Raw genomic sequence first — 24659 nt, forward strand, 5'->3', positions numbered from 1 at the left:
GTCTCCCTTCACCCACTTTTCTGTTGTCTGTCCCCCAGGGAGGAGGTCACATATAGTTCCTTGTAATCGGTTCCCTCTTTCCAACCTATTCTCCCTCTACCCTCCCACTATCACCACTCATAATGGAAAGTATAAGAACCAGCTGTTACCAAGTTGTTTCCAACTCATGGCGACCCTAGTCTGTCAGAGATCACCGTGCTCAGTGGCTGATCTTTTGGAAGTAAATCTCCAGACTTTTCTTCCAAAGCTCAAATGATTAACCGTTTGATTTGCTGCTGAGCTATAAACCTTTTGCATTACCTAGAGATTCCAAAAAAGAGCACTGTTGGTGCTGTGGATTTGGCTTAGGGCTGTTAATAGCAGGGCCAGCAGTTTAAACCCACCCACCACACTGAAGGAGGAAAACGAGGCTGCCCCCATTAAAACTGACCATCTCAGATCCTGTGGAGCAGCCCTCTGCCTGACAGGGTCACTGGCATCAGTGTTGACTCAGTGGTGGTAGGAGAACTAGGTACTTTGGACACACAGGTAACTAAGCCTAATTCCTACCTATTTGGGGTTTAGATTCTATTGAGGGGAACAGACAACTTACCAGTGACAACAAATTACTCTCTAGTTCAGTGGTTCTCAACTTCCTAATACCGCGACCCTTTAATACAGTTCCTCATGTGGTGGTGACCTGCCCAACCATAAAATTATTTTCATTGCTACTTCATAACTAATTTTGCTGTTATGAATCGTAATGTAAATATCTGATATGCAGTGTGTACTTTCATTGTTACAAATTGAACATAAGGCATCGTGATTAATCACAAAAACAATATGTAATTACATTTTGTCACATTTATTTCTGATTACAATTATATGAAATGTCTTGGAGCATGGGTAACAGTCTTCACTCCGGGTACTCGTATGTGGACGTGTCTGCATGTGGGCGGACCCACCTGGGGATGATAGAGGAGCCGTGTCTCGGTTCCTAACCATCGGAAATATGTTTTCCAATGGTCTTAGGCGAACACTGTATAAGGGTCATTCGACACCCCTCCAGCCCCCGGCCCACAAAGGGTTGTGACCTACAGGTTGAAAAAATTTAAATTTAAATATTCATCTGAGTTTTCATCATTAATCTTACAGAGTCAATGAGAACTGCTTAGGGATATAAAAAACATGTCACCTAGTGTTAGGAGTAAAATATCAAGAGAAAACTCAAGGTTGGGATGACAAGGGTGCGTGTTGTCCCTTCGAATCCAATCCAACTCAGAGCCACCCTGTTCAACAGAAAGAAGCGCTGCCTTCTCCCATGCCGTCCTCACAATTTGTATGTGTGAGCTCGTCGAAGCAGCCACCATGTCAGTCCATCTTCTCTATGGGCTTCTTCATTTTCGCTGCCCCTCTGAGACCAAGCATGATGTCCTTCGGAAATGGTCTCTACTGACGACATGTCCAAAGTACTTGAGACAAAAACCTCACTGTCCTTGCCTCTCCAGAGCACTTGGCTGTACTTCCAGGACGGATTTGTTGGTTCTTTACTTTCATTATCCACCAGCACCATAATCCAAAGGCATCGATTCTTTGACCTTCCATGTTAGTTAATGTCCAGCTGTCACATGTATATCAGGCAATTGAAAATACCATGGCTTGGGTCAAGTGCATCTACTCCTAAAAATAACGTCCTTGCTTTTCAAGACTCTAAAGAGGTCTTACGCAGCAGATTTACCCAATGCAGTGCATCATTTGATCTCTTGGCTGGGGCGTCCATCAGCATTGATTGTAGATCCAAGCAAGATGGATCCTTGACAACTTCAACTTTTTCCTCCATGTACCATTTACCTGTTGGTTCGGTTGTGAGGATGTTGGTCTTCTTTCCGCTGCGTTGTACTCCATCCTGAAGGCTGCGGTCCTTGATCTTCATGAGCAAGAGCTTCAAGTCCTCCTCACTTTCTGAAAAGTAAGGTGGTGCCATCTGCATATTGCAGGTTGTTAATAAGTCTCCAATCCCAAGGACACATTTTTCTTCATATTATCCACCTTCTCTGATGATTTGCTCAGCATACAGATTGAATAAGTATGGTGAGAGGATGCAACCCTGACGAACACCTTTACTGATTTTAAACTGCAGCAGATAGCCTAGATTCATACTTTGTACATTCCAAGTTCTGGTTATTAAGTGATGCTTGTAGCTGTTTCTTCTCATTTGCAGTCATGCCCCACCAGCAATGAAGGTCCAGAAGCTTTACTTCCTCAGGCTTCCCCCCTCCATATGATGGCCAGCTCCACTTTGAGAAGGCAGCTGGTCCTCAGGCACAGTGAGTGCCTTCCTATCTGAGGCTCGTCGAGCACTGTCTCCAACAATGTTCTTCTCATGAGGTTTTCAGTATCTGATAATGTGTTGTTCGTTTGTATAAGGTTTTCTGTGCCTAATTCCGCAGAAGTGGACAACCTATGCCTTCTTTGTAGTCTGCTCTCACTCAAACCTGTGGTTACCCCACCGGCATTTGAAATATGATGCGTCTCAGGAACACACAGGCCACCGCAGTATGACAAACTAGTGGTGGTTAGATTTGGTAGAATAGTTAATATTTCCCGTGAATTGCTTTATACCAAGGGGTTCTGGTGGTATAATGGTTACTCTGGGCTGCGATCTGCAAGGCCAAGCAGTTAGAAACCACCAGCCGTTCCTCAGGAGAAAGATGGACTTTCTAGTCGTAAACAATTACAGTTTCAGAAACTCACAGGTGCAGTTCTGCCTTGTCCTAGAGGGTCCCTCCCAGTTGGCATCGCCTTGATGACAGTGTGTCTGAGTTACTTCCATATGTCAGATCCTTGTTCCAAACATGAATCTTTCAAGCTTTTAAATTTTTTTCCCACTCAATTGTTTTACCAAACCTGGTAGTGAAGAGGTATTGTCCTCCACACTCAACTGTGGAGGAAACAGGTCCAGAAAGTTACCCCAGGTCACATAGTAGAACTAGATATGAAACTGAGGCTTCTCGGTTCTAAATCTGTGCTTTTCACTCCTATATTATACTGGCAAACTGGAAAACACAATATGCCTGTAGTGCAGCAACATGAAAGGAGAGCTAATGTAATGGATGCCTGACAAAAGTTGAGTGGCACTGTGGTGCATGCCACTAACAAGATTGATTTGTTAAAAAAAAGAATGCTTGAACTGGGTGAAAAATGAATGATTCAGAAAACTGGCCTGAAACATGTTTTCATTGTTTACAAAATGAGGAAAGGAACAAGCAGTTTAATAGCTTGAGAAATTTACAGTTTCTTAGCTGCAATGAGCCTTCGATAACATCTAACCTCTGGAACACTCGTTCCAAACAAAAGGTTCATGAAGTAAAACATGGCCCTTGCTGCCCTCCCGGTGTGCACGGTACCCAGTCCTGAAGATGGAGTGCACTTTGGTAATGATAGGGACATTAAAGGTAGTATAGGATTTGCACAACAGTTTGAGGTCTTCCTTCACACCATTATTTAAACAAAAATATCTAAATATGAAGCTATTGTTTCTCAACAGACTCCATCTAGGTCAGGGTTTCCATTTCTCCATCCCTTCTCTGAAAAATTCTGAACCCCTCAGTTGACACTGCATTAAAATGACAGTTCTGATATCCTTCCAGGATTGTGTCCCTTTAAAAGCTCTTTGAATTGGAGCAGCAGCAGCCTGAAAGGGCAAGAGAGGACCGTAGTGTAGTGGGCGAATGGGGTAAGGTGTTCCAGTGAGACGCTTGGAGGAAAACCCTCCCTCCCCTTGAAGAATGGGCAAGTGCAGTGCTGTGATGGACAAAAATCTCCATGGTACAACTTTCTTGGCCTTTTTTTTTTCACAGTGCAATTTTTAATTTTCTTAAAAATTCTTCATATTAAGCCCCCATTGTCATCTTGTGTTCTTTGCGAAGAGTATACCCCACTGGAATCCCCCAAAATAGATGCAATAACCTTGTGAGCTGACCTCTCTGCCTTTAATTGAACAGCCGGAGATGACTAGGAGCCTTAGTGATATACTGGTTATGCATTGGACTGCAATCCCCAAGGTTCTCAGTTTGAACCCACCAGCTGCTTTTTCTGGGGAGAAAGAAGGGGCTTTCTACTATAAATGGTTACTGTCTTGGAAACTCAAAGGGCAGTTCTCCCCTGTCCCACAGGGTCTCTGAGTGGACATCAGTTTGATGGCAGTCAGTTTGAGCTTGACTAGACCTCTTGGAATAAGTCTTTTTTGAAGGCATCTTAATTAGACTGATAGAAGTGTATTACTGAGAACTTGTTTGCAGTCATCTACATTTTAGGATAAATGAATGTGCAGGAACATTTTGGCAGCAATGGTTGCAATGCTTTTTGACTTAACCCTTATGTATATATTATAGTTTGTCCATTCAGCCATTAGTGGACATGGCAGTTGTTTTCATCTTTTTATTATTGTAACTAATGAACATGGGTGTGCATGTGTCTATGTGTGTCACTGCTCTTATTGCTCTAGGGCAGTGGTTCTCAACCTTCTTAATGCCGTGACCCTTCAATACAGTTCCTCCTGTTGTGGTGACCCCCCCAACCATAAAATTATTTTCATTGATACTTCCTAAGTTTAATTTTGCTACTATTATGAATCGGGTGATCCCTGTGAAAGGGTTGTTCGACCCCAGTGGAGTCGTAACCCACAAGTTGAGAACCGCTGCTCTAGGGCGTATGCTGAGGATTGGGATGATAGAATTGCATATTTCTATTTCTATCCTCTAGTGTGGTTAGACCCCTCTGCAGCTCCCCTGACACACATGCACACAGTCTTGCCTACATTGTCATTCACTCGTGGACGTGGGTGTTTTTTTGTTGTTTTGTTTTGGTGGACTTCTGTTTGTTTTTGATCGCTGCCATTGTTGCTGTGGTGCAGTGGTGTCTCTGATAGTTTTGATTTGTATCTCAAAGAGGAAGACTCTGAACAAGCTAATGTGGCCCAGTGAACATAGTAGTGATGGTAAGGACGGTGCCAGCCAGGCAGTGTTTCATTCTGTTGTTCGTCTTTTCATGGGTTTTTTAACCACTGGAATGTTTTCTTTGAAAAAGTATCTTTGTGTTTCTCACTCATTTTTTAAAAATCCGTGTGGTAGTTACATAATCTGGTGTCGATTTGGGACTTGAGAGGATTAAGAGTGAAGGGGTGAGTCTAGTTCGTCAATCAGATCATAGCCAATGAGGCCTCTGTGTGGGCCTGGCCTGCTCCTGAGAATTCTGGGAACTCCTTTATTTCCTCCTTGGAGGCAGGAGATGCTCACTCTCTGGGACACATTGCAGCTGACAAGACACACACAACTATGCTAGTGCCCTGGATTGGAGAAGCCACAAGGACCTACCCTAATACAACCAGACCTGTGAAGCTGGAAAAGCTACATGGAGAACCTTGCTAGAGCTGAGATGCTTACATCGCCACAGGATCCAAAGACATTCTACCTACTGGCTTGTGATTGCCCTGCATTCGGCATCATTGCATGTGTTTCGTGAGTCTGAAGAGGACTTTATAGATTGGTATCGGACATATGGGCTAATATCAGACTTATGGGCTTGGACTGGACTGGGTTGGGATACTTTCTTAATGTACAATTACCCTTTATATAAAACTCTCTCCTGTACACATGAGTTTCTATGGATTTGTTTCTCTAGTCTACCTGGACTAACACAACTGAATTGTGTGTCTTTTTGTTGTTAAGGTATTAAAGTTTTCTATAAACTAAAGATTAGACCTTTGAAGAAAATTTTTTGCCAGTCAGTAGGCTCTCCTTTTACTCTTTTGGCAAAGCCTTTGGATGAGCATAGGTGTTTAATTTTTAGGTGATCTCAGTTATCTAATTTTTCTTCTGCTCTTTGAATATTAGATATGCTTGGTATTTATGCCATGTGCTAGGTCCTCAAGGGTTGTCCCTAATTTTTTCTTCCATAATCTTTATCGTTTTAGTTTTTACATTTGACTCTTTAATCCTTTTTGAGTTAGTTTTTGTGTATGGGGTGAGTTATGGGTCTTGTTTCCTTTTTCTGAAAATGGATATCCATCTTTGCCGGCACCATTTGCTGAACAGACTCTCTTGTCTATGTGATGAGCTTAGACCCTCTGTCAAAGACCAGCTGTCCAGGGTGGAGGGATTTGCTTCTGGGTTCCCGATTTTCTTCCACTGCTCGATGTGTCTGTCATTGTAACCAGTACCAGGTTGTTCTAATGACTGTGGCTCTTAATAGATTTTTAAGATCAGGAAGTGTGAGGCCTCTTGTTTTGTTCCTTTACAGTAATACTTTGCTTTGCCATGGTCTCTTTCTTTTCTTGTAAAATTAGTGAGTTTTTCCATCTCATTAAAGAATATTGTTAAAATTTGGATCAGGATTTCAGTGTATTTGTAGATCACTGTGGGTAGTATTGACATTTTCACAATGTTGTGTATATAAGTGAACATAGTATATTGTTCCATTTAAGGTGGTTTTTCTCCCCACTTTCTCATAGTAGTATTTTTAATGTTCTCTGCAAAAGTCTTTTATGTCCCTAGTTAGACTTATTCATAAGTATTTTATCTTGGGGTGGGGGGCTCTGACAAATGGCCTAGTTTTACTGATTTACTTTTCAGAGCACCCTTGTTTTGTTACTGGAGAGGAATCCACTTGATTGTGGTGTCCCACCCCATGTTGATCTTATGTCCAGACACTGCTCAAGTCTCTTATTGCTAGTAGCTTTCTTGTGGAATCTCGGGGGGTGTAATGTATAAGACCATGTCTTCTGCAAATAGCGATAGTTTTACTCTGTGGCTAATTTATGTGCCTTTCATTTTGTTGCTTTAATGATCTAGTTAAAGTATTAAGTAAACTATTGAAGTAAGAGTGTTTCGGGGTAGCCAGTCCCTAACAAATCATCACTGGCCTACAGGGCAGTTGTACAATGATAATATGTAAAGATTATAGTAAAGTCATAGAGAATAAGAGAGATAGAAGAGAAAATAAAATGAAGGGGTAAGACACATTTCATGGTAGCATGCTCACCTCAGCCCCACTTGGTGGTCCACATGGGGTGTGGAAGGTGGGAATGGCAGAGAGCCATTTATTTCTAACCAAGGCTTATGTATCTTTTGGGGGTGTGCAAGCCCCCTGATTACTGGTGAAGATATACATCAAAGGAAGGGCCTGTACTATAGGTAATACAGTAATGAGAGGCGGGAATCTTAGGGTATACATGCAATAGGAAGGGGAGGGATTGGGGGTATGCATGTGACAAGATGGGCAGATTCTAGATTCAGGAAGGAAGCCTAATTTTGGATGTCACTGAGCAGGTTTGACCTGTTCTAAGCTTTCCAGGGAACGATCTCTATCTTATCAATAGGGTGTGAGCCCCACCTACAGTGGACCAGACAGTAGTCTGATTTCTCTGGATGACTGCATGCCTTCAGGGAGAATATCCCTAAGCATCTGACCTCCCACCAGGTACTGGCAAATAGCCTCTTAGGTTTGGCATATCTTTGGGGGAGACAAAGCTGGGGGGTGGGGAGTGGTCTTGTTATATCCCTCAAGAGTGATGATAATGGATGTCCTTGTCTTGTTTCTGTTTCAAGGTGAATGCGATAGTCTCTCTTCCTTACGTATAATGTGGGCCATGGTTTTTTTATGCCTTTGGTTATGTTCAAGAACTTCCCTTCTGGGCCTGTCCTGTTTTGCTGTCAGTTTGTATCACATGCTGGATTAACCAAATGACTTTTCTGCATTGATTGAGATGATCATCTAGTCTTTATATTTATGTGGTGGATTATGTTGAAAGATTTTCTTTTGTTGAACCATCTTTGCATACCTTGTATGAAGCTCGCTTTTTTCCTTTTTAACAAAAATTGGGAATTAATACCTACATCCTATCATTCCATGGTTCAGTCACATCGAGCAGTATTGTACAATTGCGACCACAATCAGTTTCCAAACCCTTTCATTCCTGGACTCCTTGACACTGGCTCCCTTCTACCCCCTACCCCCTCCCTGCCCCCACCACTTCACTTAAAAAAATGTGTTTAATTTTATTGAGTGTTTTTGGTGTATGTGATGTTTGGTCCGGAGGGAATTGGTCTGTGTGATTCTTTTTCAGTGGTGCCTTTGGCTTCTTAGGAAAACGCCAGAATAGCTCTTCTTTTTCTGTTTTGGAATAATAGAAGTAGTATTGGTATCAACTGTTTTTGAATACTTACTAGAATCCCCAATAAAGCCATGTGGGCCAGGGCTTTTCTTAGTTCGGAGTTTTTTAATTACTTCTTCGTATTCTGTTTTTGTTATGATCAGGTTTTCTATCCTGGCCTTGTTTGCTTTAGTAGGTTGTGTGCTTCTAGACATTTGTTTTTCTTCTATGTTTTCAAATTTGTTGGAATCTAATTTTTCATAATAGTGGTATGATATCCATCTCATTTCTTCTTTGGGTTATTTGCATTTTTTTTTTGTCAACATGGTCAATGATTTGTTCATTTTATTGATCTTTTTAAAGAAAAGTTTTTATTCCAGCCTTGCTGGTGTTATTTTTTCCCCTTATTTTCTGACTTGTTTATTTCTGCTTTAATTTTAATTTTTATTTCTTCCCTTCTGGTGGCCCTGGACTTCTGTTGTTCTTGTTCTATTAGTTTGGGGTAGAAAAAAATTGGGATTTTTCCCCTTTTGATGTATGTATTTATTAATATAAATTTGACCTCTGAATACTGCCTTTGCTGTGTCTCAGGGCTTTAGGTATGCAGGGCTTTCATTCTTGTTTGATCTTAAGAATTTTTAAAAATCCATTTTTAGTTTGTCTATTACACAATGATTAATCTTGGTGAAATGTTTAAATCTTGGATCTACAATTCCGAACCTTATAATAAATTTTTGTTAGACTGATTAAATAAAAGTGGTACAATGTTCGTCCTAAATGTATCTTAATTGTAAATTCCTAGAACAGTAAGTATTTTGTTTGATTGCTACCTGGTGACATATTTCCTTAAAAATAGCTCTAGTGGTATTTTTACAAATGCTGGCTTCCTTAGTCCTCCTAGAACATTACAGTTGTTTCACAGACATGGTATTTTTATTAGACTCTCTGTGGTTGTACTCACTGCAGAGTTTGTCCAAACACTTGTCATCCTTGTGGCAGGCACTGCAAGTAGCTCCTCTTTTATATGGCCAGGTTGGGTAATTTCCTCTGTAAAGCAGAATGCTATCCATTAGGAGGTCCCCCTGGTCCCCATTCCAATTTACTGTGAATCCTTGCTAACCCAGAATTATGGTAGGGCGGAAATCTAAAGAGTCAGAAGATTGGTAAGAAGTAGAAATGGAAAATCGGTGTTTGCTCTGTGCACTAAGGCCTTAATCTGCATCAGTTTATTCAGTTCTTATGACTACCATGAGAAGAAGTTATTTTTATTTCTATTTCTACTTTACAGATAAAGTACGACTCTCTAAGAGTTTAAGTAACTTGTGATAGAATAATGTATATTCTATAAGAAACATTAAATAAGATATAACAGGCACCCTGGTGGCATAGTGGTTACTAGTTGAGCTGCTAACTACGAGGTCAGCAGTTTGAAACCATCAGCCATTCCTCAGGAGAAAGATGAGGCTTTCTACATTGGTAAAGAATTACAGTATCAGAAACCTACAGAGGCAGTTCTGCCTTGTCCTTTGGGGTCACTATGAGTCCCATCAGCTTCATGGCAGTAAGTTTTAACAGAGGTTATAATAATTTAGAAATAAGCTGATGAACATACATTCTTCTGAGATTATTTATATAGTAACTGGAATGTGATAGGAATATATTTATAGAGGTATAGATAACAGGTATTGCACACATAACTATGCAGTGTTGCCTTCATTCATGATGAAAGGAAATGCTATTTTCAATAGCGGTTAGTGAAAATAAAGATGGAGTATTTTTCTAATATAAGTTGAGGAGTTCTCTTGCCCCCAACACTCTACATTTAACTTCAAAGTTAAGAATGTCTTGTGAAAAAAAAAAAAGAATGTCTTGTGTAGAGGTATTACTTTATATTATTACTGCCTCATTTCCAACCCCAAGTATAATTAATTTAGGTTGTTTGAGAAATTAAATTTACTCTATGTTTCCCCTGCACTATGAAAAATAGTCAAAATAACATAATAGAGATTCTGACAGCAATTTCAAGAGATGAGTTCCAAGCCAACATTAATGATTATACTATCTTTTGCTAAGATGCATACTTATTAAGTGGTTTAAGTACTGCAAAGTTTCTTTTAAAAAATCATGCTACTTTCCCCTTTTAATTATTCACCCCAAAATGTGAGAGAGGAAATATTAAAATCGATCATTTAAAAACGAAGGCAGCTGTGAATGCCAAGGGAATAGCAGAATTCATCTTAGGAAACACATGTTCCTGACAAGGCCTGGATGTATAGATCTGGGCATAGTTCAGGCAAAACCAAATTTACTGCCATTGAGTGATTCCAAAGGATAGCCACCTCAGAGGGCAGAGTGGAGCTGTGCCGGAGGCTTTTCAAGACCAGCAGTCTGTGTAGGAGCAGACTGCCTCTCCCTGCTGAGCCCAGCCGCGTGCTGTGCCCACAAGGCTCCTTGCAGTAAATGTCCTGGGATGCTAACAGGCAGAGAGAGCAGTGAGAGATTCTACCTCTTTCTTCCTTAGACTTTCTTTTACTATCTGGATTTCCTCTATCATCCAAATTCAGTATTTTTAGAAAAGGGTTGACTTACGCTGGTCCGTAGTTGCATATAAAATGCGCTCCATTGGAAAGCTTTTCAAAACCAGAGACCCTAGGACAGAACTGTACAGCACAGCCAACTTTGTAGCTATTTGCCCAAACAACCTGAAAGAAAGATACAGAATTTTATTTCACAGGGGAACAATGAAGTATATGGTAAGTGTGATTAAGCCTGCACCGCCAGGGTGCGGCACATCGCACACTGCAGCCACGCAGCCTGGTCAGGAGTGTAATGCCAGCAGCAGAGTTCTAGGGGAGCGAATTCAGTCAGAAACCAGTCCTGAGCTTATTACCAGTAGGGGTTGGGCAAAACAAACAGTAACTATGCGCTCTGAACAGCACAGTGAAGAAACGGAGCAGGGTAATGTGACTGCGGGTGACTGGTGGGGAACATGGGACTGCTGGGTATGTGGGCGGTCAGTGAAGGCCTTTGTGAGGAGGAGCTCTTGGAGCTGAGGAGCAAAGCAGGCGGCGGTACTCCTGTGACTCTTCAGCAGACAGACATCAGCAATGGGGGAGCGTATTCCACACCAAGGGGTCCCCAGGGCCAAAGGCTGGAGGGGACATCTTTTCTGTGGCAAGGTGGAGTGACGGTAGGTTAGTAGACCTGGGCTCTGATGAGTTGGAGAGAGTTGCAGGTGTTCTAGATAAGTGATGTGATCTGTTCGCTTTCCAGTTTCACTTTAGCAACTAAAGGCTAAGGAGGTCTCTGGCACTGTGACCTAAGGATTGGCCTCTAGAACCCCCAGAGTGCTAACACCGAAGAAAAGCGTGGTGATTCCGATCCATGAAGGTAACAGCTAAGGGAACCCTACAGAGCAATTCTATTCTGTAACACGGGGGCACTGTGAGGTGGAGGCCGCTCAATCTCAGTGGTTTCTTTCTTTCTTTCTTAATTAAGAGAGAAATAAACTGAGGGGACAGGGGAAGAAAGAGATCAGCCATTTTGGAGTCTGTTTCCCTGGTGCCAGGATAGTAACTTGGCTGATGGCAGTGGAGTTCCTGAGAGTTGATCAGAGTCATGATAAAGGTTGATTGATAAAGTCATGATAAAGAGAGAAAGTGGAAGGGCTTTGTTTGTTTTGTTTTGTTTTGGGTGTGCACTGAGAGGGGAGACCGGGACTCTTAGGGGTGGGGCCTGACTAATAGTTACTGAGATGGGAAACACCAGGGAAGGCGCAGGGTGAGTGGGAGCCTAGGGTTCAGAGGTCAGTTCTGTCAGGAGACGTTACTCTTGAGACGTGTCTTAATTGTTGTCATCTGGATACCTGGCCACATAGTGGGCTGTGCATTGAGCTGTTTGAAACTGCCAACTGACCTGATGGAGAAAGATGAGGCTTTCTTTTCCCATAGAGATTTAAAGTCTCAAAAATGCACAGAGGCAGTTCTATTCTGTCCTATAGGGTCTATATGAGTTAGAATTCACTCAATGGCAGTGAGTTTAGTAGTCCTGTACCGTGCCTCATCCGTCAGTTTGTTGAACTGTGGTGACTATATGTTGCTAGGAGCCACGTCACAGATATTTCAAATAATAGCAAGGTGTGGTGCTTAGGTTTTATGTGACCTTGCATGTAGATGAAAGTAGAGGGTTGTAGAGTCCAACCTATCAATCAGGTCACAGCCTGATGATGCCTCCTTGGTCCTTTTTATAAGAGCCACATAGGGAGTCTCTCTGCCTTTCTTGCTTGGATTCGCTTATCTGCCTCCAGGGGTGGCCTGATGTGGGCCAGTGACCCTGGTTGCTGTCAGCATCCTGCCATATTCCCATCAACCTTGGATCCCCTGACTGCACCCACCAGCCTGTGATCTTTCCACCTCTGCTATCGGCCCGCAGCGATGCGAGGCTGAAGAGGGCTCTGGATGGCGTCGGACCCGTGGGCTTGAGTTAAATGGGGCTGGGATGCCTTCTTGAGATAAAATTACTTCTTGATATCAAGTTCTTTCATATATATATATATATATACACACACACATACACATACATACATACATATATATATATGTATGTATATATATGTCACTCATGAAGGATGTGCTTCAGCTGATCTTCCAGACTAGGATAGTAGGTTGCCTGGCAACCTACTGCCAAAAATGAGCCAATGAACATGCAGGCTTTGTTCTGGTCCTTGAGGAGGACATCGGGTTTGGTGAAGTCAAGGGCTAGTGAGGGCAAGGCAATCCCTCAGTGCGATGGTTTGGTGTGACCGCCACAGTCAGGGCCTCCCACATGCTGGCAATCATACCAATCACCATGCAGGCCCAGAACAGACTTCGTTCTGTTGTGCAGAAAGGTTACTGTCAATCAGCACTGACTTGAATACAGGTAATCTGGCCCTCAGCTCGAGATGCAGGTGAAGAGGGCCTTGGTGGCTAGATATGACCACCTGGAGATCAGAGGACAAGTTAGGGCTCACTTTTACTGTCATCAACTCAACACTGCCTCATCCAGAACAGGTTAGAACTTCCCCTTTGTATTAATGAGCACGCAAATCTTTACAGTAGCCGAAAGCTTCATCTTTCTTATTCAAAGTGGCCAGTGCATTCCAATCGCAGCCCTCATGGTTAGCAGCACTACACACAGCCCGTTATGCCCCTGGGGTACCTGTCAGGGCTCGAGAAGGTTAACCCGTGAGACTAAATTGGACCGCATTAGACGAGATGAGATTCCATAGTCAAGGACAATAGAGAATAAAGTGATTGGGAACATGGGCTAATGGAGGAAGGGAACCAGACAAAACATTAAGGAGTGCTAAGTGACTAAGATATAGTCAGTTAACATGGCCCTTCTAGTCTTAATTCATAATGTGACGCATTATCATTCTGCATTCTCTGCCTGTGGCAGAATCCCATTTAGGAGGGTGTTCTTCACTCTACTGATGGGCAGGATTAATGGATAGATGGGGTTAATTCTGACCTTCGTAGAGGGTATGAACCAAATTATACCCTTTGTTTCCTTGGGGGCTTCCTTAGACTCTACTAGGGAATGTGATTTTCCTTGGGGTAGGGTCTGTTCTAGGAACCCCGGGGCAGGCGCGGGGTAGGGTGCTGGCAGTTACTCGAGTGTTGGCCGTAACGCCAGCAGTTCAAAACCTCCAGCTGCTCTGCAGGAGAAACATAGCTTTCTACTCCCATTGGGAGTTACAGTCTCAGAAACCCACAGGAGCAGTTCTGCCCTGCCCTATAGGTTCAATATGAGTTGGAAACAACCCAATGGCAGTGAGTATGGTTTTTTAAAAAATTTGTTTTCATGATTTGATACAAGACAAAACCCCACCTTCGTCCATGCCTTTCCTCGGTAAGTAAGAGCCAGCCATCTCAGAGAGCAATCGCAGAACCATTGGAAAATCATGTTCCAGATCTCTGCTGAAGTGGCAGAGGCCAAACCAGGGACACCAGAGGCAGTGGCGTGGAGAATATGGTACAGAGTAAGAGATTATGGGACAGTGAGCTACAGCGACAGACTGATTCCTGGCCCGTGGAGGAAAAGGCCAAGGCTGATGAGAGGCTGAAGACCAGAAAGACTTGGCTTTTGGCTGAGGACGGTGATGCTGGGTCCATGACTAGCTTTGTGGTTTGCTGATCCTGACTCATGGTAGCCTCTTAATGTCCCCAACAACTCAAACAAACAAACTCACTGCCATAGAATCTACTCCAACCCACAGCTCCCTTATAGGACATAGTAGAACGAACCCCCTAGGTTTCCAAGACTGTAAGACCTTACAGGAGTAGAAATCCTTTCACGGAGTGGCTGGTGATCTTGAACTGCTGACCATGTGGTTAGTAACCCAATATGTAGCCAACTATACCACCAAGGTATAAAAAACCCAGCATGAAGGCGCTCCTATCTGACCTCCACTGGCTTCCCTATTGCAAAGCAAGAATTAGGCATGCATTCCCTGCGTCATCCTTCACCCCCTATTCTGACACCAACTGTTCCCCCCAGGCCATTCTAAATTTACATCTGTGCAGGGTTTGATAATTTGTTGCAATAGCCACACAGCTGACAGGAGATACTCACAAGTAAGGGGGTTTATTAGGGAAGTCAGGATCAGCGAACAGTAAGTAGACAGTCATTGGTTTCCTCAGCAGCAGACAACTGTTCCTCGCCAGTTCTCAGCCTCTCAGGCACGTGTTCGCCCAAATCTCTCCCTACTGCCGGTCTCCCAGTCACATGGTCCTTTGGCCTTCCGCCTGGCACTCCGCCCCACAGTCCCCTAGTCACTGGCCAGATGAGAAGGTACCCCTTGGTCTCAGTGCTGCTTTTCCAAGTCTGTCAAAATCCCCGGTGCACCTAGTCTTGGTGGCCTCTGCCACTTCAGATAGAGATGTTGAACGTGCTGGGGGTGTCTCAAAACATAGCCCATCCTTGCAGTCAAGCAAGTGGTAACAAAACCAGACGAATCCCCTCTATTCGTGTTAGTCCCACCCAGCCATTTGGTGGGAGTTACAGAGCTTTGAGAGAAGAGGCGTATTGAGAAAGTTCTCTCTACCCCACGTGACCCGTAACTTCCCTGATGAACCACCCCCATTGTGAGTATTGTCTGAGTTCTGTGGAGTCGTTGCGATGAAGTCAGAGCCAGAATCCTGCGACAGAAATGGTGGGTCGGAGTAGGTTAAAAAGCAAAGATGGACTCATACAACTCTTACCACAATCCATACACACATCAATTGTGTAAAGCGCATTTGCACATTCATTGCCCTCATCATTCTCAAAACATTTCCTCTCCACTTAAACCCCCGGCACCAGGTCCTCATTTTTGAGCCCCTAATAAAATGATTGGAAAAAAAAAAAGCACAGATGGAGCGGGAAGGCAGGGATTCCAAGTGTGGAGCTCTCCTTGAGTAAGGCCACCTTCCACTCGGATCAGCGGTGGAACCAGGCTGGGCCCAGGGGACCAGCCTGTGCAGGTCGGGACGCCACTGAGAGCTTTATCTTACGGAAAGCCTTTTGAAGCCCCGTTGCTGCTGGTCGACGCTGACTCGTAGTAGCCCAGACTCGGGCGACCCCCCGCGCAGAGTAGAATTATGCTCTATCGCATTTCCAACGGCCGATTTTATGGCAGTCGATGGCCAGGGTTTTTGCTCAAGGCGCCTCTGGGTGAACTTGAACTACCAACCTTTGGGTTAGCAACGAGTGCCTTAACTGTATCTTTCACACAGACTGAAAATGTACTCAGTGCCAGGCAAGGTGTTAAGCTCTTTACATACAATGCCACCGTCCACCCTTGCAACCATTCAATCAATCAGTATTTTTGTCCCTATTTTGTAGATGAGCGATGAGAACCTGATTCAACCAGACCACCAAGTACGGTGGGGCCAGTGCATGCCTTCAGCACGGTGCGTTCATTCGTTCATTCATTCAGAGGGGTTTCCCTTCTAGCCAGCTTCCAGGACCAAGGGCACTTGAAACATTTCCAACCAAAGCACTGCACTGGGAACCCACAGGACACTTGCCCGGTTCCTTCTCGCTGAAGACCCCGGGGCTCGATCCCATTGCAGTTCTCAGTCCTAGGCCATCCGACTCATCATCGGGCCTGCAGTCAGTCACATGGCAGCATACATAAAAACCGGCTCGAAAAGTCAACGTGCTGTCCCTTCCCCATTGCAAATGCAAAAATAAACTTAAAGCAGAAAAACAGCAGCCAAAGTAAAGCCAATGGTGCCATCTAGTGGGGGAAGCCTCTATCTACCAAACACCAACAATGGGCTACCCTACCCCAGATACTGTGATATTTACATACCACCATTCTTCCTCAATGCAAATCTGTCTCCAGTGAACATGCTAATTTGCCTGGACATGCCACACCGTTCACAAGGAGAGAGGCGATCTGGGTGCATTGCCCGAGCTCTGTACAGCCACCTACCATTGGCTAAGATCTGCAAATAGCTTGCTTTGCAATAAGAGAGGCGCTGAAGTAGGATGTTACAGGACCCGATTAATATCTTAGTGAGATGTATCTGAAATGGCAACTGAATAGTCTTGATCCCTCAACACAATTTCTTGAAATTATGAAAACAGTCACACTCTCGGAGTGTTTATCTAATAAATTGGGAAAGCAGTGAATCAAAGGGAGATAACCTTGTTTCCAGGCTGTCCACAACTACCAGTACTGCACTAGCTTGTGTACCTTACATCATTTAATCATCGCAACAGCCTTGGCATCTGGCCCACCAGCTCTCCTAACAGCTGAATGGCACTGGGCTTGGTCCTCAGTGGGCAAGATCATCTCCCTTAACACCACACTCCGAAAGTGGTTTTGTCCGCTGCTGCCTCTAGACACAGGGGGTCCCGGTACATGCTCCCCACGATGAAGGCCCCATTTTATGCAGTGGGGAAAAGAAGGCAGGGGTCTCTTATGTGGAGCAGGACAAGGTCTCTCAGTTTGGACTCTGACATCTGTATGCAAGGGCTGGTTTTTACAAAATGGATTTTCTTATGTCTAATTTTAGTCTGGCTGTAAGAGGGAAATGACTGTCAGCTCAGTTGTGTTGGGGAGGTCATCTTTGATAGCTCATGTTCCCTCCCCTTGCCTCCCTGGAAAGGTGGCCTGAGAATGCCTTCTGTACTTGAGCTTGGCTGTGCGTTTAATACTCTTCTGAACATTCTGTACTTGGTGTCCTGAGCTACTTGCCATTCCTGTGAAATGCCAGGCTCATTTGTACACATTTTATACCTGTAGCTGGAAGTCCCTTCCCTCTTCATTGGACAGACTGTCAGTTGTTTTTCAGGAAGAAGCTCATGTGACTTCTGTCTTGTGAAGACTTGGCCCCACTGGCTGCTCTGTGCTTGCTCAATGAGACTCTGTTCTCTGACTTGTACTTGCCATGAACTGTAGGGCATTTGTTTACACATCTATGTCTTCCCAAAGAGGGTTCACTCCTGAGGACCAAGGACCATCCCTGGTTGCATCCTCCTCTTCTACCTCAATCCCCGTGCCCCCTTCGTCTCTCTGTTCTGAGCCTGTACTTCCCCCAAAAGTGCTAGAACATAGTGATTATCTCAGACTCTTCTTTTCTAGGGAATTTGAACTACGACATACTCCAATAGCTGATGTAGAGGAGAGGCGTAAACACTGGCTGAATAAATAAGGGACCGCACCACAAATAGACAAACAACGCTATGGGCAAAACACCATGTGTCCTGGTGGCACAGTGGGTTGAGCATTGGGCCATGAACCAAGAGGTTAGCTGTTTGAACCCACCAACTGCTACCTGAGAGAAAGCTGTGGCAGTCTGCTTCCATCAAGATTACAGCCTTGAAAACATGATAAGGGGCAGTTGTACTCTATCCTGGAGAATCGCTAGGAGCCAGAACCAACTTCATGGGGCAGTGCAGCTCTTGGTATAGGAAATGGTACCTACAACCCCCTGTCGGCAATTTGTACTTCACATGCTTGCCTGGCAGTATGTGTGAAAACCTAAAATATTTTTTTCTAGTTTATTTGTAAACATAAACCAAAATAGTTACTTTATATGATATGACTAGAGGAAACCTATTCATACATCTAAGAAAGAGACCAATGCTATTAATTATTTGATCAGTTTCCCCTATTAGATAACAATAATCACTGAGGTAGAAATTGTGTTAAAATCAGTCTTTTCCCTTTCACTGTGGCCATTCCATATGCCTGTGCCGAATTTGTTTGTAAATAACAACATTAATGAGACTGGGAGCTTTCTAAGGCTGAACTGAGAGGAGAGGCTTTCTAAAATCCCCGAATCTGTGCTTGCCATCCCGAACTACTTGTCATTGGCTGGCTTGTGGCAGATCACTAGACCTTTCTTCCTAGTTTTCCTTAGTCCCCGTGCTCTCCTGAAACTGCTCAGCAGCCGAGCAACACACAAGCATCTACCAACAGATGAGTAGTAGCTAGGTTTGTGATGTATTGGCTAGGAACCACACCCGGGCTCCTTCCACAATCTGTGACCCCAAGCACAATGGGATCAATAGGTCAGGGGCTGAGTCAATGGCAGCCACATGAAAATGTGGCTGTCCTAATACTTCATCCCAACTGTTTATTGACATTGAAACCAGTCAATCATAGGCTCCGTCTCTTGAGCTCTTGGTTTGATAAAGACGGCCAGGAATGAAAAAGAAACCAGCTAAATGTTGCACAGGCAGAAAAGCAGCATACCAAAACTACAGACAAGCCGAGTTAGGAATTGTTAGTGTCCAGTTACAAACTTGAGTTAGCGTCCAGAAGGCAAAACCAGTTGGAATAAAAATATACTCAGTGGAAGACTCTAAATGTGGCCCCAGAACTAATACCGTGGATTTGAGGGGCGGAAGAACCACAGGATGGTTTATAAAAGTTTCCCTGTTGCCCTCCTCAGTGGGGCTGAAACAGTGTTTTCTCCATGGTATGGCAAAAGGCCTGGCACCTAGAAGACTCTCAGTCAATGCTTGAGCAGATAAGAGGTTGTTGAAGCATCCATTCTTACTGTCTGAGAGGCTCATTTCTCCCAAGTTCTTAGTTCCAAAACAGTGTCTCAAATTTCATTGAGGACTCATGCCAGCTAGGGCCTGGAGACAGATTGAGTCATAAGGGCTTTTGATGACACAGAAATGGAATAAAGCCCCAAGTGATGTTAGCTTGTTATCAGAAATCTTCAAAGCCTATCCAGATTGGCAGGTTTAATTCTTAGCGTTAGCCACTTAACTTTTTAACAGTATCCTCCCATTCCTTTATTTAAAAAGTTTTTTAAGTATTTTATTTTTAAAAGTATATAGCCACTAGTTCTTACTTATAGGCACACTAACAGCTACAGGTACACTGGCTTACTATGTAAGGTAGTCTTGGACTTTAGTGTTTATTGCCTTTTTTATGATCAGCATCTTTCTAAATCTGGTCTTTATTTGTCTTTGGGCAGTGGAAACACTACATATAAATTCACAGATATATTTTCATATTCTATGTAGTATACTGCTAACATTAGATGGAACACCAAAGGATAGTTGTACATGCAGTGAATTACTTAATATAACTTTTCGAGCTATAGTCTTTGTATTTCCTACCAAAAGACTGGCTCAGACTTTGCAAATGTGAAGTGCCTGTAGTGCTGCAATGGGGTTGAATAGATGACTAGTAATGTAAATAGGGTCCATGGCGCACTTGGAGAGGAAACCTTCAAATATGGCCTCCAAAAGTGGGATTGATTGATCAGTTTTGCCCTCTGAGTAAGTTTAAAATGAGCAGAAACATGGCTCTTACTACCATTAAGAAAGAAGAGCCAGTCACACGTGTATGGTTTATCTATGTCCCTGGCTACTTTTAAAGACAGCACTATCATTTAGGGAGGCCCTGATGGCCTCGTGGGTGTGCATGGGCTGTTGCCTCACGGTCAGCTCCTCAGAGAAAGATGCAGCATTCTACTCCTGTAAATCGCTGCAATCTCAGAAGCCCCCAGCGTCAGTTCTACCTCGCCCTGTAGCATTGCTAAGAGGCAGAATGGACTCCGTGACAGTGAGTTTGGGTTTTTGCTTTTATTAACGTTTTATTGGAGAACATTATAAACCCCTCCATGTAACATGAAGCTATATATTGATAGCATCAGTAGTTTAGCCAGTGGTGCAGAATTTAAAACACTGTCAAGGCAAGAAAATTATACATGTGTAGGCCAGCTTTTCAGGCCACAATACATGGATGGTTGACTTGTGCAGGTTAAACATTTACATGATGGGACATCATTGACACAAACAGCAGGGCTAGGGCTAGGGCAAAGTTTTTAATAACACTCATTCACAAAGGCAGAGCCATACCTGCCAGACTAGCCCATTTCATTAAACAAAAAGCACAGAGAGTAAGAACATAGTAATAGATATAGGGCAGTCATAGGCCATGGTAGGAGGAGATCCAAACCAAAGTTTAATGGCCATCAATCCCATACCATTGGGATAGTGGCCATCTGCTGCTTCTCACACGGGGGCATTGCAGCCTGAAGTGAAGGGGAGTTCAGTCCCTCCAGTCTGCTACAGGTGAATTTAAGGTGAAGTTGAGCTTGCTTATGGGATTTCCTAGTGGGATCCTTCTGGTGTGGCCTGTGAAATATGTACCTCAAAGGGCAGAGTCTAAAGTCCTAGTTGTCTGTCTGTAGCATGAGGTCTGGGTCGCCAGGGCCTACATAGAAACTAGGTCAAAAGCATCCAGTTAGGAACATGCTATCTGGTGTATTCTCCCCTTGAGGGTTATATAAGTAACATCAAGCATTTTTTCCTCATGACAGGTTACCCCACCCAGTTTCCCCGCATTTCTTCAACACAGGATACCTGCCTGCCCCCCTGCCCAGCCTCCACAAGCCCCATCTCTTATTTGGAATTTCCTGTGGGCTGCAGACCGTGTTATATGGCAGGAAGTGGTTGGTCTTCTCCCTCTCTCCTAATCCTGAGGAATTTTTCCCGGGTGAGGTGAGGCCTCCTCTCTCAAATGCTGTCTCTAAAATGAACCAGGGACATATATAAACCATAGAAATATGGGCTCAAGTTTAATCATTGTCCTAACATAAGAATAATTAGTTCTTATGACATGGCCCTATTTGATATTTGCCCTCATGGAGAGATCATTGAAGATATTGGTGCTATAGCAAAGTGTGATGAAGAAATCAGGTGGTGCCTGGCTATCAAAGAATACCACCTGAAGTCTTAAAGGTAAGTCTCAAAGCAAGCAGTCATCTAAGTGAGGTGTCAACTGCGTCCACATGGAAGACACACATCAGTGATCCACGGATTATAAATAGTAAAAGTCAATAATAATATAAGCAATAGAATCCAAATCCAGAGAGAATGGGATCAGAGCTTAAATTCTGAACCCCCAGTTTGTAGAAGCTATGGGTGAGAGTGGAAGTGACACATCTACCTGCAGGGCCCGTGTGAGGATTAAGTCGCTGACCATAGGGCAGATGTGTGAATAGCCTTTCCACCAGACAACAGCGTAAAGACAATTATCTTGTCATTTGCTCGTCCTTTTGACACATTTTAAATTTGGTCCAGTTTTTAATATTGTCTGATTTTCTACTGAGGCTTTTCTCTGTGTTCGTGTGTCATTGTTAGGGGTTTTTTTTGGTTTCTTGGTTTTGCTTTGTATGTTTTCATATTCTGTTTTTAGTAGATGACATCCAGTATAGGAAAATCTATAGAGTCAGTAATTAGATTAATAATTAATAATCACCTAGGGACATGCCAGGGGAGGTTGGGAGAAGACAAGGGGGCTAAAAACCATAACTACAAGAAAGAAGAAAATATTTTTAAAATTGATTTTGAGAATTGCACAACTTTTAAAAATATGATTGAACTATTGAATTGTATGATATATGTGATTTAAATGCCAACAAAAAAAAAAAAAAGGAAAGGAAAGAAAAGAAAGAGGACCCAAGAGTGGAGTGATCTTCGAATACAAGATCCCTGCACTGCACTTCGTTGACCCAGGGGACAGAGCAGTGACAGCAGAAAGAGCGGGAGGTGGCAGAAGCAGCACCAGAGGGGCAGCGCTGCCGGAGCAGCAGCGGCGGAGAAGTGGGGACGACAGGGGCAGCACCACAAGCCCAGGACAGAGTGGCGGGCTTTCCAGCTTAGGGAGTGAGAAAACGGAGTGCCTTCAGGCAGGAGGCTGGCTGGCTGAGTGGGATGCCTCCCAGGCATTTGTTTGGGGATCCAGCTTTGCAGACCCACAAAACTAAAGGCGAATGCCGAGGCTTCGAGAAGCCTGCTAACATTGCCTGGAACAAGGCAGAGACCAACAACCAGAGAAGGGCCTGCGTGTGATTTGGTTGTCCTGACTGCAGACATGTATCTTGACCATTTCTGATCCTGGAATGTAACCTGTTAACTTTCCTTTGAAAACCCCACAATTGTGAGGATGTTTGGGGGAGTCCCTGTAAACGTGGTCTGCGAATTCCCCGTGTCTATTGCAATGAATTATCAAACCCAGTGAAGAAGTGAAGACCTTGGGAGGGACAGTTGGTGTCAGAAGTGTTTAAAACAACAACGAAAAAAAGGTTGGAAGATAGTGGCCGGTCTGACGTCTGCCTCATAGGAATCAGCCTGGACTTGAGACTGTTGCTGAGTCTCCTGCTCCCCACCTGTAAAGTCAGCGGCAGTCAGAAGGTACGTGCGTGTGATTCAAATGCATCCTTGCATTGAGGTGATTCTGGCAACTCAGCTCTGCTGTAAGTCTGCAGATCATTACCATCAGCGTCCAGTGTTCTGCGCACCCTGACCGAACAGCCCACGGAGAGCTGGCGCGTAGACTTACTTGGGTGTAATGGCCACAGACTTTTCGGCAGGCTTTCGTTTCGAAGTCATAGTCTTCGACTTCCTCGTACCAACTCGTGACGGCTGAAGACACAGAAAAGACGAAGACGGACCCGGTCCAGATGTTTTCTCCCAGCGACGTGAAGTTTGGGTGTAGCTTGTGGGGCGGCTTCAACCGATCGTTATGTTTAAACTGGCAGGTGCTGGACCACGCCTTAGCAATTTGAGCTAATGCCGGGTCCCAAGTCTGAAAATAAGTATTGCATAATGAGAGTGTTAAGAAGGAAAACTGTGGGCTAGCACAGTAACTGCAGCGAGCAGAGTGGGAACTGGAATGGGCGGGCAGGTGTCTAACAAGGAGAAAAGAGAAAACGGCGCGAAAAGGAGACTGCGCATGCGTCTTCTCTATAACTAGTCTTAAGTCGTTCAAGTGCAAGTCTTGACTAGGGCTGGCTGGCAGGAAACGTGACCACCTGGTTTCGTGGAATTTAGAATCTAAGGGCGGGAACTAGAGCAACGTCTCACTGAAGGCCTACGATGTGCAGCACAGTCTGCACGGTGTTGCAGCTCCTGTCTACGGGAATTACTGCAGGCCCGGAAGTGAAAGTGCCTCAAAACCCCAGGGCTGGGGTTCACACCCACGCCCACACGCACAGTCATCCCACCCCTTCTGTGCCCAAAGAAGACCCGTGCCCTGCCAGCCGCACACTCTGTGATCAGAAGATGCTCAGACACTGACAGGAGACAAATGTTTTTAAGATGAGCGAGAGGCAGACAGAGACAGAAAGAGAGAGGGAGAGACAGAGAGAGGGAGAGACAGAGAGAGAGTGTGTATGAGAAAGAGAGAGAGAGAGAGAGGTAATTGACCCAAGACCAGAGGAAAGGAAGTGTTCAAAAAGAGAAGTCAAATGCACCTGCATAGGTGGCTTAGAACAAGAGTTAGGTAAACAGTGGAACGGAGGACGGCTTGATCACAGGTTGTGGATTGACTGCGTGCATCAATCACATTTTAAAAAGTCATTCAGGATTAGCGAGGACTCCCACCCCCAATCAATGCGCATAAGCGTGTTTCGCGCTGACTCTGCCCCATGGCGATCCCTTCCTTACCATGTACAGCATGTCACTGGCTGCCGGGCTCACAGCTGATCGGAACATATTGTGCAATCGAACGCACTCTTTGATGAACTCTTCATTTTTGATATCTGGTAAAGTGTTCGAAGTGTAGGAGTAGCAGGAGGCTAAAGAGACCACCCAGGTCGTCACGGTCAGTGTGGCTCGCACACTTGGGCTGTCGGGTGGGGAGGCCCGCGGGCTGCGATGGAGCATCTCCCAGGTTCGGAGAGTTACCCGTTCTTCACGGTTGGTCCCCGGCAGCTGCACAAAGCACAGCTGCCTTCAGCTTTGACAAACAGAAAGCAGAATGAGTTCATCACATGTCTGAAGAACCGGGTTTCTCCATATATGGCTTGCAGCTTATTTTGTGGCCTTAACCCTATCTTTTCAGTGAGTCTCTGTGACACAGCACCGATTGCAACACACATTTTTATGACTCTGAATCAGACTTCCTCTTTTGTGCTCAGAGTTCCAAGAGGCATTTATTCTGGTCTCTAGAAGGAAGTCTCTGTGCTTTTCAATGAAAAGTTATAGTTAAATAAAATCATACCTTCTCTCTTTTCAATACCTT

General features: G+C 44.2%; 1 protein-coding gene across 1 annotated transcript in view; it reads right to left on the minus strand.

The window, feature by feature from the left end:
• Positions 1–24362, minus strand: part of LOC101659501 (glioma pathogenesis-related protein 1) — a 25089-nt gene extending 727 nt beyond the window's left edge. Inside the window, exons 1-4 of the mRNA XM_004700780.2 lie at positions 24083–24362; positions 22977–23222; positions 10721–10833; positions 9093–9178 (exon numbers count right to left, since the gene is read on the minus strand). Of these exons, the coding sequence (XP_004700837.1) occupies positions 9093–9178; positions 10721–10833; positions 22977–23222; positions 24083–24301 (664 nt within the window). The 5' untranslated portion in view covers positions 24302–24362. The remainder of the gene's footprint in view (positions 1–9092; positions 9179–10720; positions 10834–22976; positions 23223–24082) is intronic.
• Positions 24363–24659: the final 297 nt, after the last annotated feature.

The sequence above is a fragment of the Echinops telfairi genome, unplaced genomic scaffold (assembly GCF_000313985.2).
Source record: "Echinops telfairi isolate 266 unplaced genomic scaffold, ASM31398v2 ScPeMD7_2;HRSCAF=8, whole genome shotgun sequence".
NCBI classification, from domain to species: domain Eukaryota; kingdom Metazoa; phylum Chordata; class Mammalia; order Afrosoricida; family Tenrecidae; genus Echinops; species Echinops telfairi.